At 52.5% G+C, this 14,074-nt stretch overlaps 6 protein-coding genes across 6 annotated transcripts; 3 read left to right on the forward strand and 3 right to left on the reverse strand.

Annotated features, from left to right (window-relative positions):
- Positions 1 to 118: 118 nt before the first annotated feature.
- AFUA_3G13570 (uncharacterized protein) lies at positions 119 to 2,097 on the reverse strand. Its single transcript, XM_749174.2, has 2 exons — positions 890 to 2,097; positions 119 to 837 (listed from the first exon to the last, which is right to left on the reverse strand). Exons 1-2 carry the CDS (start codon positions 1,276 to 1,278, stop codon positions 207 to 209), a joined length of 1,020 nt encoding a protein of 339 aa, XP_754267.1. The 5' UTR covers positions 1,279 to 2,097; the 3' UTR covers positions 119 to 206.
- A 638-nt stretch (positions 2,098 to 2,735) lies between these two features.
- On the reverse strand, positions 2,736 to 5,263 carry AFUA_3G13580 (putative dynamin GTPase; the record flags this gene model as incomplete). The annotated part of the gene is made up of 3 exons (XM_749173.2): positions 3,583 to 5,263; positions 3,005 to 3,535; positions 2,736 to 2,954 (listed from the first exon to the last, which is right to left on the reverse strand). The coding sequence occupies exons 1-3, from the start codon at positions 4,990 to 4,992 to the stop codon at positions 2,736 to 2,738; spliced, it is 2,160 nt and encodes a 719-aa protein (XP_754266.2). The 5' UTR covers positions 4,993 to 5,263.
- Positions 5,264 to 5,920: 657 nt separating this feature from the next.
- On the forward strand, positions 5,921 to 7,697 carry AFUA_3G13590 (uncharacterized protein; the record flags this gene model as incomplete). Its single annotated transcript, XM_749172.2, is given in 4 exon segments — positions 5,921 to 6,213; positions 6,279 to 6,557; positions 6,633 to 7,034; positions 7,043 to 7,697. Coding segments are annotated over 4 exon segments (1,629 nt in total).
- A 448-nt stretch (positions 7,698 to 8,145) lies between these two features.
- AFUA_3G13600 (uncharacterized protein) lies at positions 8,146 to 10,251 on the forward strand (the record flags this gene model as incomplete). Its single annotated transcript, XM_077804469.1, has 3 exons — positions 8,146 to 9,069; positions 9,139 to 9,428; positions 9,522 to 10,251. The coding sequence occupies 3 exons, from the start codon at positions 8,146 to 8,148 to the stop codon at positions 10,126 to 10,128; spliced, it is 1,821 nt and encodes a 606-aa protein (XP_077660619.1). The 3' UTR covers positions 10,129 to 10,251.
- A 235-nt stretch (positions 10,252 to 10,486) lies between these two features.
- AFUA_3G13610 (NADP-dependent oxidoreductase) lies at positions 10,487 to 11,753 on the forward strand. Its single transcript, XM_749170.2, has one exon. It carries the CDS (start codon positions 10,616 to 10,618, stop codon positions 11,663 to 11,665), a length of 1,050 nt encoding a protein of 349 aa, XP_754263.1. The 5' UTR covers positions 10,487 to 10,615; the 3' UTR covers positions 11,666 to 11,753.
- Positions 11,754 to 11,796: 43 nt separating this feature from the next.
- On the reverse strand, positions 11,797 to 13,007 carry AFUA_3G13620 (cupin domain-containing protein). Its single transcript, XM_077804470.1, has 2 exons — positions 12,316 to 13,007; positions 11,797 to 12,234 (listed from the first exon to the last, which is right to left on the reverse strand). The coding sequence occupies exons 1-2, from the start codon at positions 12,519 to 12,521 to the stop codon at positions 11,868 to 11,870; spliced, it is 573 nt and encodes a 190-aa protein (XP_077660620.1). The 5' UTR covers positions 12,522 to 13,007; the 3' UTR covers positions 11,797 to 11,867.
- Positions 13,008 to 14,074: the final 1,067 nt, after the last annotated feature.

Consider the following 14,074-nt stretch of genomic DNA (forward strand, 5'->3'; position numbering starts at 1 on the left):
TAGATGGTGTATATAAGACCATGTAGTTCTCGAATGAGCGTCTCATCCCTGGAAAGATAGTTGATGGTACTAGGACCAAGAATCCACCATCCGCTCGTTGCAGCCTGTAGCTGTATTGTGGCGTTTTGTTCTTACCTGCAGGTAACTATCAATTCGACTAGCACTAAGACTAGTTATGTACAGATGAGCCTTCTATTCTAGGCTCATTATGGCGCATGGCATCGTCCATGTTTACGCCCATGGTGGGAATGGCGGTGTGCTCGATGACTGGGCTTCTGGCCGGCTTCAGGAGGACACGGGGTTGGTTGGGAGTCTGGAGTAGATGCAGGAGTACTCGTTCCGGGCAAAGGCGAAGAAGGAGAAGACAGAGGTGTAGGAGTGCTGCTAGCGACACTCGTCGACATTGAAGTTGAGTTTGCGCCAGAGGATCCCGCGCGACTTGCATCAGGTGTACTCTGTGGTAGCTTCGAGGTCGCTTTATCATTTGGAGAAGCAATCAGTGTGTTTGCCCCCGAGCCTTGAGCTGCGACATCCTCCCTGTCCAGACGGTGCAGCAACGATCCCCAGCCAAGCCCATCGTAATGCCCTGAGCCCTCGCCCCAGGACCCTGCGCCCCCCTCCGCACCGCCATAATAGTTCAGAGACTCGTTGAGGAACTTGGTCGTCCAGGGCGCATCCATCCCCTTGATCGTCACGTAGTGGTTATACAGCAGCTCCCAGGTCGGCCGCATGGCGCCGCGCGACGCACTGCTGAGTTCGGTGAAGCTGACGATGCCGTTGGAGTAGGGCACGAAGGGGTCGTCGTGGCCGAGGTTATACCTTGCCCAGTACTCAGCCCTAAGATCAGTTAGTTGAAGTGCCGGTGGCCAAAGGGACGGGGAACATTAACCCCCTCAGGATACGACTGTCATTCAACGCAAACAGATCCTCCCCCTGGTTCCATGCCTGCTGCCCCACCACCGCCAGTAACTGGACATCCAGCGCTGAATGGCCCTGGTCGCGACCTGCCTCCTGGCCCTGGCCTAGCGGCGCCCCTGTGCCAGGCTCCTCAACAATATCCGTGATCGCATTATGAATGGAACCGGTCCCCTCTCCTTCCTTGAAGTACTCCACCGCAAAGTCCCACACCGTCTGGTTGTCTGTCAAGACACCCATGGCCATTGCGGAGGCGACATTGCACAGCTCCCAGTTCGCGAAGAAGTGGAGGATATTATGCTGCGACGGCTCCTCATGGCGCAGCCACTTGTAGTGCATGGGTATGAAGACCGTATTAGCCATATCGATCACCGACGGGAGGACCTTGGTCGCAAAGGGCTCGTAGTCCCGGAGCAGCTCGGCGGCGTTGGCAAGCTGGTACCCCTGCAGTCCGGCTGTGAGGTACTTGTCGTCACCGCCGCCGAGGGCGGTTAGCTTGGTGGCCCAGGCATGGAGGATGTTGCTCGCGGTATCGGCGAAGGTAGTGTCTGAGGAGATCTTCCAGCGCAGGGCGAGATTGAATGCGGCGGCGACGTCGTGCCAGAGGTTCTCTGCGTTTGCCACGTTGCCGTCCCAGTCGCTCCGGTAGACGACGCTGGCAGGCGAAGGGGTGTAACTGGCGTCGGAGAAACGCAGACGGGTCAGGACGGACGTTCCAGGAGGTGGTCCATGGGTCTGCGTTTGCTTTGATTTTTTGCTGTGCGCGAGTGATATCACTGTCCGTGACGAGGAGGCCAGGGTGGACGAAGCTGGAGGCAAGAGGAAGTAGCGCAACAAAAAAAAGACAGATTAGAATGCATTGTGGAATCAAGAATGAGTGATAGTAGTAGGGAAAGAGAAGAACCATCTACGAAGAACCGAAGTTGTACAAAGAGAGCGTTGAAGAGAAAAGAGGTCAACTGCAGAGGAGCGTAACGCCAGCGGAGTCATTGGGATGTCTGTGATTGATTACTCTGGAGTAAATAGACGCCGATGAATTAGTTACCCAAGAAAGATCAGTAGATCATAGTTCACTCTGTACTGCCGGGTCATACAAGTTAATCAGGGCTAGGGGATATCCAAATCAACCTGAAACACGGCCCATTTGGCCCTAGGAACTAGGGTCATGGGGATTCCACCCATAAGATACTGACAGATCCAAGAAGGATCGGAGCGGGATTTCAAGGTGGAACTGTCGGAGATGAACGGAAGCTAATCTCACTAGATGGAAGTCAGACTAGCCTAGCATCCCATCCAGCTCAGCTTCGACCTTGGGTTGTCGCACAGTGCAAAGGAGAGAACCCGTCCAGCTCCTGGAGTCTCCCGGCCATACTTTGCAGTTGGAGCGGTAGGCTGCGATCAATGCCTTCACATTGACAGTCGCGTCTTTGCAGTTGAAAGAGACCAGGTACAGTCGCAAGAACCCTAAGACGCGGGCAACCAGAAACCCTAGGACAAGACGATATTCTTGAAGACAGGTTGTCTGGCTCCAGCATCCCTTACAGATACTTTGCTAGCAGAAATCCGGTAATGTAGGACTTTTTAGGACTTTTTTTTCTTGGGATCTTACATACGAAATCGTTTCGTAGGGAGCATCCGGCCCGCGAAACAGACTCAGAACCGCTGTTTCAGGCAGCTCTATAACAAAATCGCATTGCTTCTTAATCAGATCAGAAAGACAGAAAGCCCAATGCATCAAACATTGCTCCCGCATTTGCGTGACGGAGAGGGAAAACCAAGGTTGGGAAAAAAAACCCTCACCAGAGCAGTATACAAGACAATCAACGCAATTCACGAAGGCTGTCCGCCAGTGCCTTTTGTAATTGAGTGGCCTCAACCCGGCGCTTACTGACCCTAGGTGACTCGGTGGCTAAGCAGACGAGATCTTCATCCGAAAAGCTACTGACAGTCATCGGGTTAAAGACAGTTGGAAGGTTCGTGAGAATGTGTCTCTCGATAACTTGGCGGCAGACATTGTCGACAAAAGTTTTCCTAGCAACCTAGCATACCGTTAATACACACGGTTCCCAGTATCCCAAGGGAAGCAAACCTTGTAGTAGGCATCCAAGTCCATTTCCGCCTCATAGCATGCCCGCTCTTCCATATCAACGATGATGTGATGATTTTGGAGAGACGTCACAAGCCGACTGATCTCGTCAGGCGAGTTGTTTACGTGAAAGCGACCATTCCAGTCTTGGGTAATGGCATTATTGAGCGATGTGCGAAGATCTTGCCTCCACCGGTTGTTGCGTGCCCTTTGGACATTGTCTGTATAGTAATGGTTGTATGTGATAGGATAACCAGCCTCGTCAGCTAGCAACTTGCTCAGTTCATGGAGGGCGCCCTTTGCATTATCACCCAGTTTTTCAGTGATAATGGAAGAAATGGTTTGCCGTGCATTGGTATCTTTGATCACAAATGCACACGCAGACTGAACGAACTGATACACCAGATCCGTGATTGCGTTGACATGGTCGCGAGCAATATCACCCCAACGAGACGACTGCTCGTGGAATAGTTCACTAAGCAATGCATGGTTACCATTGCCGGGCAGTTCTCGGCCACGGGTGCGGTCATATATCTGCCAACGGTGAGCTTGCCGTCATTGGGGTATGACTATGGCCTCACCTTCTTGATCCACGCCGACATTTGCTCCTTGGCCACCAAGATCTGGCCGGCCTCTGTCTCCGTCTCTGTATCTTCCTGAAGCTCTGCCGATATCACTTTGCGTTTCTGTCCATGCCGTCTCATGTAGGCGGCAAATTTCCCATTCTCTGCGTGGATTGCGGCCCGAAGACGGTGACAGTCTCTCTCATCATCAATTTCGTGGAAGAAGCTATCTCGGTTGCCATATATCCCTTCAACCCCAGCCTGGACAAGATTCTGGAAGTCGGTCGCAATGCGAGTCAGGTACATACGTATCTGTGCAGGCGAAGTGCGCGGATCCCCAAGGTCCATGAGTTCCTTGTTGATATCATGGAGCAGCTGAGCCACATCCTTTCGAACCTTGGGTAACTCGCGTTCGATATGCCGATCAAGGAGGTCTTGCATGAAAATTCGAAGATTGTCGATACCGACCCGTGAAGGATCGAGTCCTAGCTTGTTCCAAGGGGGATGCGCGAAAAATTCCGCCTCCACCTTCCGGCGCTCGGCCGTAGTCATGCCCTTCTCCAAATCAATCGGCCGTGGATTCTTGACCAGGAAGAATCCAAGCCTCAGTTTCGTCCGATCTGCATTGTTGGCCAATTTTGCAATACGGCCCTCGGTGCCGTCATTGATGAGATCCGGTTTGGTAATGATTCCAACAGTCCGGAACCCGTCCTTGTCAAATCGACGAGCACGTTGGATGATACTCTGAGTGTCCACGTCGCTGCTTGCGGGGACCACGGCAAGGATAATCGACCGCGAGTTCTCCAGATATGAGTTCACGAGATCGCCGACAAGCTGCACGTCGTCATCATTTTCAGACACAGAAATCAATCCAGGCAGGTCAACAAGGGTCAGATGCAAGCCAGTATCCCCGACAATCTCCAAGCGAAGTACATCCGCGGCAAAAGTCGGTGCATCAGCCAAGTCATTCATCCCTTGTACCCCCATCAGTCTGGCAGCTTCTTCTATGATGCCGGGCAACTGCGCGAGGTCACTGACCTCGCGGCGGAAGGCGCTCAACTTTGCCTTTTCCTCTTCCGTGCGGGATATATGAGGGAGGATGGTGGCGGTGTTGCGGCGATGGTTTGGCTCGTGGCGAAGGATGATCTCTGTAGCAAACCGAGTACACACTCCGTCCTGGCGAGGAAACGGGATTCCAGTGATTCCTTCCAACACCGAGCTTTTCCCCGCCGATTGATCGCCACAGACAACCAGCTGAGGAAGCGCGATGTGGTCCCCCACCCCATTGGCTCGAATCCGGTCAACTTGATTGAGCCTTTCAGACGTCCTGGATGACACGAGGCCAAGTCCGCTGCGGACCTGACCATGGTCCAATTGAATCCAATCCTTTTCTGGTGGAGTATCCATAGCGATGGAACCCTTGCTCATGCGTTGAGAGGTCCTACAGAGAACAAGATTGGGAAAGAATATGAAAAGGGACCCGGCTCTTTATAGACACCCTGGACGGCAGTCGTGTCCGAGCGCAGCTTGGCCTTAAAGTCATCCAGGACGTCTGAAAGATTCAGTCAAGTTGGCCGTATATCAAGAGGGGCTGGAGTCCACGACCGCAACCGATGAATGAAGAGGCTTGCGGAAGATTGAAGGAGACCTCCTATTTATATGTGAAAGGAGGACAAGTGGCTGTCCACAGTGACCTCTTTCTCTGGGTTTGGCGCGAAATTGGAAGTACAGGAATACCTTACGCAAGGGCGATCCAAGGTGATTCACTGCATTCTATCCTCTTGCTATAGCATTCAACCCAGACCTCCATGCCGCGGAGATAGTCTGCGACATTCCCCTTACCTGTGAGCACGTCACATTTGAGCAACCCGAGTTCATTCGTCCTCCAAGTGGATTTACGCAAGGAACAGCAGATATGTCCCAGAGTTCAGGGTAACACGTGTCCCACCTCTTGCATTCCAACTTGTCAGCGCGATCTTATCAGCATGGTAGTGGATTCTGTGTCTTGATTAGCTGCATTTGAATGTCATGAGGACACCCATGCAACAGCGCATGGCATATTTCGATCCAACCCGGATGTTGAAATGGTGGTTTCCGGCCGAGACAGGTCCCCATGGTAGTCACGGTTCTAGTCGCCCATCGCAGACTTCGACTCCATGTTTATTTCTAACTAGAGACTAAGGAGGCACTGAGCTCGCTGAAGGCGTGCCAAGCATCATAACCACCTCCTTACTCCATACAGAGTACATTTGGACTGGTTTGGACACTTGAGTAGCTTTGTCCCATGACCTATACTTGACTATATTAACCTCGGGACCAATTATGAATTAGGATAGGCGCTATCTCTCATCGAAACATGTCAAATCCACTATTGCTCCCGGAAATTGTGGCGTCTGTCATCGAAAATGTCCACCAGGTCCCAGATCTCTTGAACTGCGCCTGTGTGAAGCGCATGTGGAATGTGGCAGCTCTGAAAAAGCTCTACAGGGGTTCTCTACATGATATGCAGTTTTGCACACCTGACATTGGATCACTCAACTGCCTCTTTGTAGCATCACGAGAGCGCTTCGCTCGACATATGAGCTTTATGAAGCATCTTCTCCTTTCTACAGACACAATGGCAGTTGAACAATTCGCAGGCACAGCATCGTATGCCATGAGAGATGTCGCCCGCTGCGCCATCGCAAACATGCAAAGCTCCTTTGCAGTCGCAGGCAAGTGGTCTTACCAGCGTCGTCGTCCCCCAAGATGAAGGGTCAAGATTGGTCTACCATTTCCAATCTCCTTTTCACACCAACCATTGAGTACTTAGCTATTGATAGTTGCTACTGTGAACTGGCGATGAACGGCGTCAGTTATTCTCAAGGATCGATCATCCCTACTGTGAGTGTTGTCTGGCCTGTGATACCTCCCATTTTCGAGAGGGAATGTCTAACTCTAGGGGGTAAAGTTCTCAAACCTCAAAGCTCTCACAGTCTACAAACCAGATGCTGGTACGGGGTTTATGAGCTTTGCCAAATGCTTCGATGTTGCGACTTGCAGATCTTCCACCTTGATGAATGGGCTAGGAGACCTGCTGATGGCATCGGCCGAGACGACCTTGCGGAAGTCCTGTTGTGCCTTCGGCAACACCAAAATCTGGAGATGTTGGCGCTGATCCTCTCTCATTGTGCTTCACCATCGAGGTCAACAAGAGTAAAGGAGCAGGTGAACACATGGCCGAGGTTGAAGGCATTGTACCTCCAAGAACAGCCCCAAGAATGGCTGGAGCTGTTGCCAACGTTGGACGAGCTTCAAATCCTCCAGCTGCCAACAATCAGCCCCAGGCCCCCCACTTTCAAGCAGACTGTACTTGGGAACATGCAAAATGCAGAAATCTACGGGCAGTCACCCTTGGACTTCATGAGTTTGACAATGCAGAAGCACTCCTTAACATCGCGCGCGGCTGCCCGCTTTGACAGAAGCTCACTGTGAAGAGCCTACGCTTCGGTGAGGGATATTGCCTGGGAGAAGACCAGTTTGTCCATCTGCTGCGTGCCATGCCTCATCTAGAGTTCCTCGATCTTGATGCGAAATTCCAGATGGATGGCGAAACACTTCGAGAGCTTGTCCTCCGCTGCCCGCGACTCGTCGTGCTTGACCTGCGTTACACTCAATTGCACCTCTCTATAGGCACAATGATAGGGTTGCATCCCTTCAGACAGTTAGAGACCATGAGGTTTGCATGCATATACTTCAAGGATCTACCACGCTTGCAAAGCGATGCCGGCCTCACCATTGCAACGTTATGGCGCAGGATATTCCCAAGGCTGCGACACGTGGCATGCTTTTCGGACCGGTCGCATGCAATGGAGGATGATTGGAGCGAGGAATCAGAAGCAGATAATGACGGTACGAGTGATGATGACACGTCACTCTCGTCAATTAGCGACTTCGTGGCCGGCCCTGACGGCCCGAGGGTTGAACAGTTTACTCTCCGGAGACTCTGGAGGGTCCTTCGTTATGGGAAAGACTGGCTTATTTATACTAAGATCATATATGTGGCAGGCCAATCTGGAGATCAAGACGATTGGCTGGCCTGTGGTGCCTTTGACAGCGTTCTCCAATGCAGACGCATACACCACGAGTACTAGATGCAGTTGATAGCGGAGGCCATCCTGCACAACATAATGCGGTCCTCGATTATATACTCTCTTGCATGCCACCCGATTGTAGTGCATACAGCATACTAGGACAGTAACCACTCGTGATATACTGTCTGCATGTCCTAGTCTTGTATACTGTGGCAGCCCCTGCAAAGCCTCACTCCCGTATCCTGGGAAAAGTCTTGCTCTCGTATGCTTTATATTCTGGCCCCAATCATAGTAATCCAGCCAGATCCCCCAGCAGCTCTCTGGATAGGTGGATATTTTAGAACACATCTCAGCGTTCTCAGGCGCACCGATTGTTGCCGATCCTTGGACCACTCGAGAGAAATAAGAGATGCCAAGCCAAGGATTTCCAGACCTCATCGGATACCCGAATACCCGCACTTCTCACTGATCGGAGACCCAGTATTCGCCACAAACCCCAATACACAACATGAGTCCGACATCGAGGTTGCAGAGCAGACGGCCTACGCGGTCTTCGCTGGCTTGTCTTCCTTGCCGTTCGCGACATTCGAAATGCGACGGGTCTCGTCCGTGTTGCGCTCGCTGCGCTGAAGCTGGCAGGGACTGCTGCTATGCTCCCTCACGGCGCGGTGGACTGGACCGCGCAGCGCTGGCAGAGCGTCGCAAAAGACTCTCAGCGGCAGATGGCCCTGGAGGCACTTCATCTGCTAACGGCTCGAGTCCACAACGTGCTGTCCAAGCCGCTGGGGTCGACTTCTCCCCGGACTCGGTCCTGCTCGATCCTACCATGAGTGGTAATGGCACCTCAAATGCTCCATTGATAGTAGCGAGTCCAGCTCAGATTATCAACATCGAGGACGATGCCCTGATTGATGCTTACTATAAGAAGTTTCATAAATCGCATCCCTTCGTTTTACCGCGGAAGCACCTCGCAAAGATGTACCAAGACCTGGGCAGACAGCCCCGGTTCACGCCACTCATTGCAGTTCTACGCTTCATCGGGGATCTTTATACCTCGAAGAGTTGGTCAATCCCGCTGCAGGAGTACACCGAGACCTGCTTTGCACAGGCGGCTCCGTCCGACCCCATCATGGTCCAATGTCGCCTTCTATACTCGGTGGCTCTCTTCTGGCACGACTACAAGGCCGATGCCAAAAGGGAAATGGACCGTGCAACCAAGCTGGCCATTGATCTCCAAATGTTTCGCCAAGAGTTTGCAGCGTCGCATGGAGCCGATGACCCCGTGCTGAAGGAAAGCTGGAGGCGAACCTGGTGGATGCTGTTCATCGTAGATGCGTACTACGCCGGTACTCTGGGGACGATGAACTTGACGGTTGTGGACATTCCTGCTACTGTCGAGTTACCCTGTGAAGAGTCCGAGTACGAGTCTGGGGTTAGTCATAGCCACATCGCATTCTCTCACCCGGTCTCGTGTAGACCTAAAAAGCTGACGCGATTACAGAATATTCCCCAGCCGAAAACCCTTGAGGAGTTCAACTGCCGCGAATTCAGCCCTGAGGGCACCAAGTTCTCCTCCTTTGCGTATCTGATCGGCGCCGTCCAATGCGCAGCATCTGCAATATCGGTGGCGCCGAAGACCGCCGTCAAAGAAGACTCGGCGCGTGTCATCCAAGCCGCCGACTGCAGTCTCGACGGGTGGCGGCTTCTACTACCGGCGGATTCCAAGCAGGTCATGACCGATACGGGGGAAATTGACGAGCTCATGTTCCAAGCTCACCTGCTAGTTCATGTGTAAGCGATCTCCTATCTATTCCTCTATTCCTCTATCCCTCTATCCCTCTATCCCTACTCGATATCGAAACACGATTCTCATCATCTCGGTAGCGCAACGATCGGCCTGCACCGGCCCTTTTCCACCCTCAAATTCAATGCAATCGAGGACGTTTCCAGCTGTGCCCGAGAAGCACCCCTGGATACCCCTACCCCGGATCTTGTCAATGTACACACCGTCCGAGTCCTGCGGTCTGCAGAGGCACAAATCCGCCTCCTTGCCCTACCCGTACGAGAATTCTGCCACAGCCCGTTTACCACCTGCATGGTCAGCGAGGGGACGCTGGCGCTGCTTTCGGCCTGCAAGTTCCTGTTCAAGGGCAAAGATCTCGCAATCGCACGAGATCAGATCCGGATGACGATCGGCTGTCTCAAGGTCCTTGGCGAGGTATGGCCGAGAACAGCGAGAAATGTTCGCGAGCTCCAGACGATTGGGCAGTATGTGCTCGGGGTTGGGTCTAGGGAAAGCAACAGTGATGCGTCGAATCCCACCCCAGGGTTGCATGCTCTGCAAGGCGACGGAAGTCGGAGTTCTAGTACGAATGTTCTCAGCAGCGACACCGATATTCTTTCTTCTATCAGCTCTATCCAGGATCTCTGTGGATGGTATGGTCTGGGTGATCTGCCGGATCTCCCGTGGGGGATTGGTGATGGGTTGTAATATAGTATTCTTCCTGCGTCTATTGGTTGAATGAGGATAATGATAATGTATGAAAATGATTTGCCCGCGGCATTCTCTCAGTAAATGATTGATTACTACGTTAAATATGAAGACACCCTACCGAGTGCGTTACTATGTAGGGGTCTTAGCTACCCAAACCCGGATACCCGGGCCAGGCGAAGGTCAGAACAACGGCTCACTAGACAATCGTATGGTTCAAGGACAAGGGAGGATTGAATTCCCGTCATCGGCATGGTATTTGGCTAGGTATTGGCTACAGTTCGGAGACTCTCCTATCAACCAACTGGAGGGCTATCAGCAATAGGCTATTGCTATACGGGAGTTCTAGCAAATCCCGGCGGGAGTGTATATCCTGCATGAATATTTAATCACTCGCCCCTACTCTTGTCATCCTGCAATTGCTGTACGCATCACAGTACTCACTTTGCTACTACTATCTACTATCTACAATCTACAAATCGTCAAGATGCAAGCCGTCCGTCTTCATCCCGCCCCCAACGGCTCAAAGCCCTACTCCCCCACCAACCCAGCTCCACCATCTGCGTTGAGGCTCGACAAGATCCCAATCCCCAAACCGTCGCGCCCGGGAGAAATCCTCATCAGAGTGAAAGCCACAACCGCCGTCCGCGATGCATTGACATGGCCCGAAACGTACGCGACCGACTATGCGATCCCAGGCAACGACTTCTCCGGCATCGTCGAAGACGTCTTCGTCGACCCGAACGGCACCACCGCCGCCGCCACCAGCCAATTCAAACGCGGCGATCAGGTCTTTGGAATGGCACATGCCGATCGGGGCTCCGCGTGGGCCGAATACACGATTGTGCATGAGCACGAGACCGCCCTCAAGCCCGACACCCTGCCGTGGGAGCAGGCTGCTTGTCTGCCGCTCAGCGGGCTGACGGCGTTCCAGGCTCTGTTTGAGCATGCGGGACTCCCCTTCCCGGCGGATGCCGTCGGGGGAGGATCAGAAGCGAGGATTGGGAAGCGGGTCCTGATTACCGGGAGTTCGGGCGGGGTGGGGATCTATCTGGTGCAGCTGGCTGCGATGGCAGGCCTGCATGTGGTGGCTGCGTCTAGCTCTGCCGAGCGCAACGGGGGGTTTCTGAAGGGGCTGGGGGCTGATGAGGTGGTCGAGTACGCGGCCTTGGGGGAGAATGTGGACGGGTCGTTTGATCTGATTGTCGATACTGTTGGGGGGAAGATTCTCCGCCGATGCTGGGCTTGGGTCGCCGGGCATGGGACGTTGATATCAGTGGATTCGGCGAGTTTTGATTTTGTGAATGAGCATAGCAAGTGTGGGCTGAACAAGGGGAAGGAGGATGTGAGAGCTCTGTTTTTCATTGTTCAAAGTGATGCTGAAGCGCTGAGGAAGCTGGCGACCTTGGCGGATTCGGGCCGGCTGAAGCTGTTTGTGCTGCAGACGTATGATCTCTCGCAGGCTCAGGCAGCGTATGAACAGGCGAGTTCAAAGGCTTCGGGCTACGGGAAGGTTGTTATTCAGATAGGAGACTAGTCTTGAGCAGACCCAACTAGGAGCAGATCCTAAGGAGATTGTACATTACCCCAGAGAAAGAATGTCACCGATCTATTCCAGTTTGCCAGGTGGACTACATCATACGGTACCAGCGGGTGCAGTATAGATATGGTAGCAATGACACAGATGTAATTTCATCTATATGCCCAAGATATGTGATAGTCTACTTTCTCGGTTCAATCTACCGATACTCCTCATCGATCTGGATCAACGCATCCACTCCATCACGGTCATACACATCCGAGTCCAGGACCATGCTCACCATCAGGGTGGCCGGCTCCGTCGCACTAGCGTTGTCGCTGATGCGGTGATGGCAGCCCGGAGCTTCATACCAGGTGCCTCCCGTCTCGATCACCTGCATCGGGTCGTCGTTCATTTTGTTGAGCACCGTGCCGCGGAGGACATAGGCCGAGACCGAGGCGCCGCCATGCCGGTGGGGAGGGGTCGATGCGTTGGGGGGGAATTCCACCCGTAATCCAACGATGGTCTTGCCGGGGCAATTGACGAGCTTGTAGGCGTACACCACGCTAAGGGTTGACCTGGGGCGGCTGTGCGAGTTGGTTTCAGTTCAGAGATTGGTCTCTCTCTCTCTCTCTGTGTGTGTGTTTGTGTGGATAGATCATGCTTACCTCGGGTCATAGGTCGGTTCTTGCATTTTGATAATCGATGACTGATGGGCTTTGCAGGACTTTGGGATCTTGCTCTGGACTTCTTGCTCTGGACTTGTTGGTTTCGGTCGATATTGAGTTGACAGACTGGGGGTATTTATAGCTCGCTGGCTGGCTATTCTGGCCACATCAGACGAGTATGTTTCTCGGAAGCCGAAGCTTGACATTCCAAATAGGATATCCGATCATATGAGCCCGATTCGTGGCCCTGCCGACCAGATCGCGGTTTCAGCATGCGGGTTCAGTTCGGGTATCCGATACAAATGGATAGCCTATCCGGGTATTCACTGAAGCCCCAACAACCGCCGATCAGCTCACCCCAGCAAACAACCGGGGAAGAGCTCTTGAACTCCTTAAGCGTCGCGATGGCGAATCCGAATACGTCTGCTGGAAATGCTGGGGCCAACAGCGTGTAGAAATCGGGAGGGTGCGGAGGGGTTGACCTTTTTTGAATCCGTCCCTCCACCCTGAAAGCAGAAGATCTACAAACTTCCTGACTTCTCTCCTTTATTGCGAGGCTGCGTCTAAACCATTGGATACAGCAGTCAGAAGGATCCCTTGCGGAAGAGTCACGGAGGCTCCCAACGCTCAGGGGGGGTTAGAAGACACCTTTTGTACGAAATAGGAGAATGATTACTTATGGCTTCCTAGTATTCTGCTATGCTGTGAAGCATTATAAGAGAAAGTATAGAAGAATTGAGATTAGTAACTAGTATTAGAATGATCCAAACCATGCATATATTTTGTTTGTCCATGTAAACATGCACAGAAGGGGTACATATCCTATCCTTCAGCCCAGCAGTCCTAGGCTTGTACCGAGCATAGCCCACCCCGAGACACACAGAACAGACATTTCCGCAGAGGATAAGGGGAAGATAGAAGCAGATAGAAGATTGTATAAGAAGTCAAAGACGGATCGTCTAGAATACCAGGACTCAAGGAGGTAGACGTCCTGGCTGTGAGGGTGCTGGATGCTCCGGGCTTTCGACATTTAGAAAGTTCGGACCTCAAGCTTCCGGATTGATTGTAGACTGTATAGGCTGGAAGTAAACGTTGTCCTTCTAGTGGCATCAAGCTAGTCCATCTATCCCGGTACTGCCGATGAGGCCATGACACCGGCTCCAGCGAAAGAAAACAAAGCCAGCGTTGCTTTTGGGACCAGAATCAGTCCTGGAACTCAATGCAAATTTCCGGGCTAAAATTAATCGCCAAAGCGGCGTCTATGTATGTAAGAAATGGCAACAATGGCGACCATTTGGATCTCGGCAGCCCCAATTCCCCCTGTGCGGAACTACTACGACGAGATCAAGGACCACTTGACGATGTCTGGCCAAGGTTTTCGTACAGAGATCTCATGCTCCCTCTTTGTCCCTCTCTCACTGACGAGGATGCCACGTACGAGACTTCGGATAGTCAAAGACGGATCTGCTGTCTCTTTGTCTGATCTGGTATCGTGGGTTCATCTAGTTCCACAGTAATGGCAGACTCGAGTTAAACTTCCATTGTTCCCAAGGACAACACTGGTCAAGGGACGCTCGATCAAGGGTGCTTATGTGCCCTCTACTCAACTATGGATCATTACCTGTTGTCATTCATCCAGTGATTCAGCAAACACAGGATATAAATGTCCATGCAAATCCAAATCCGAAGACATCGCATCCAAGACTCCTAGTGCATCAAGATGAGTGCCTTCAAATTCACCGGCCAAAAGCTCGATGTG

Source organism: Aspergillus fumigatus, chromosome 3, assembly GCF_000002655.1.
Source record: "Aspergillus fumigatus Af293 chromosome 3, whole genome shotgun sequence".
In the NCBI taxonomy this organism is placed as follows: domain Eukaryota; kingdom Fungi; phylum Ascomycota; class Eurotiomycetes; order Eurotiales; family Aspergillaceae; genus Aspergillus; species Aspergillus fumigatus.

Bases quoted from the DNA above. Each gene is read 5' to 3' on its own strand.
- AFUA_3G13570 (XM_749174.2), bottom strand. From the start codon at position 1,278: ATGGCTAATACGGTCTTCATACCCATGCACTACAAGTGGCTGCGCCAT. The intron at 838-889 runs GTTAATGTTCCC...AACTGATCTTAG, and splicing joins GACAGTCGTATCCTGAGGGG to GGCTGAGTACTGGGCAAGGT.
- AFUA_3G13610 (XM_749170.2), top strand. From the start codon at position 10,616: ATGCAAGCCGTCCGTCTTCATCCCGCCCCCAACGGCTCAAAGCCCTAC.
- AFUA_3G13620 (XM_077804470.1), bottom strand. From the start codon at position 12,521: ATGTCAAGCTTCGGCTTCCGAGAAACATACTCGTCTGATGTGGCCAGA. The intron at 12,235-12,315 runs GTAAGCATGATC...CAACTCGCACAG, and splicing joins GAACCGACCTATGACCCGAG to CCGCCCCAGGTCAACCCTTA.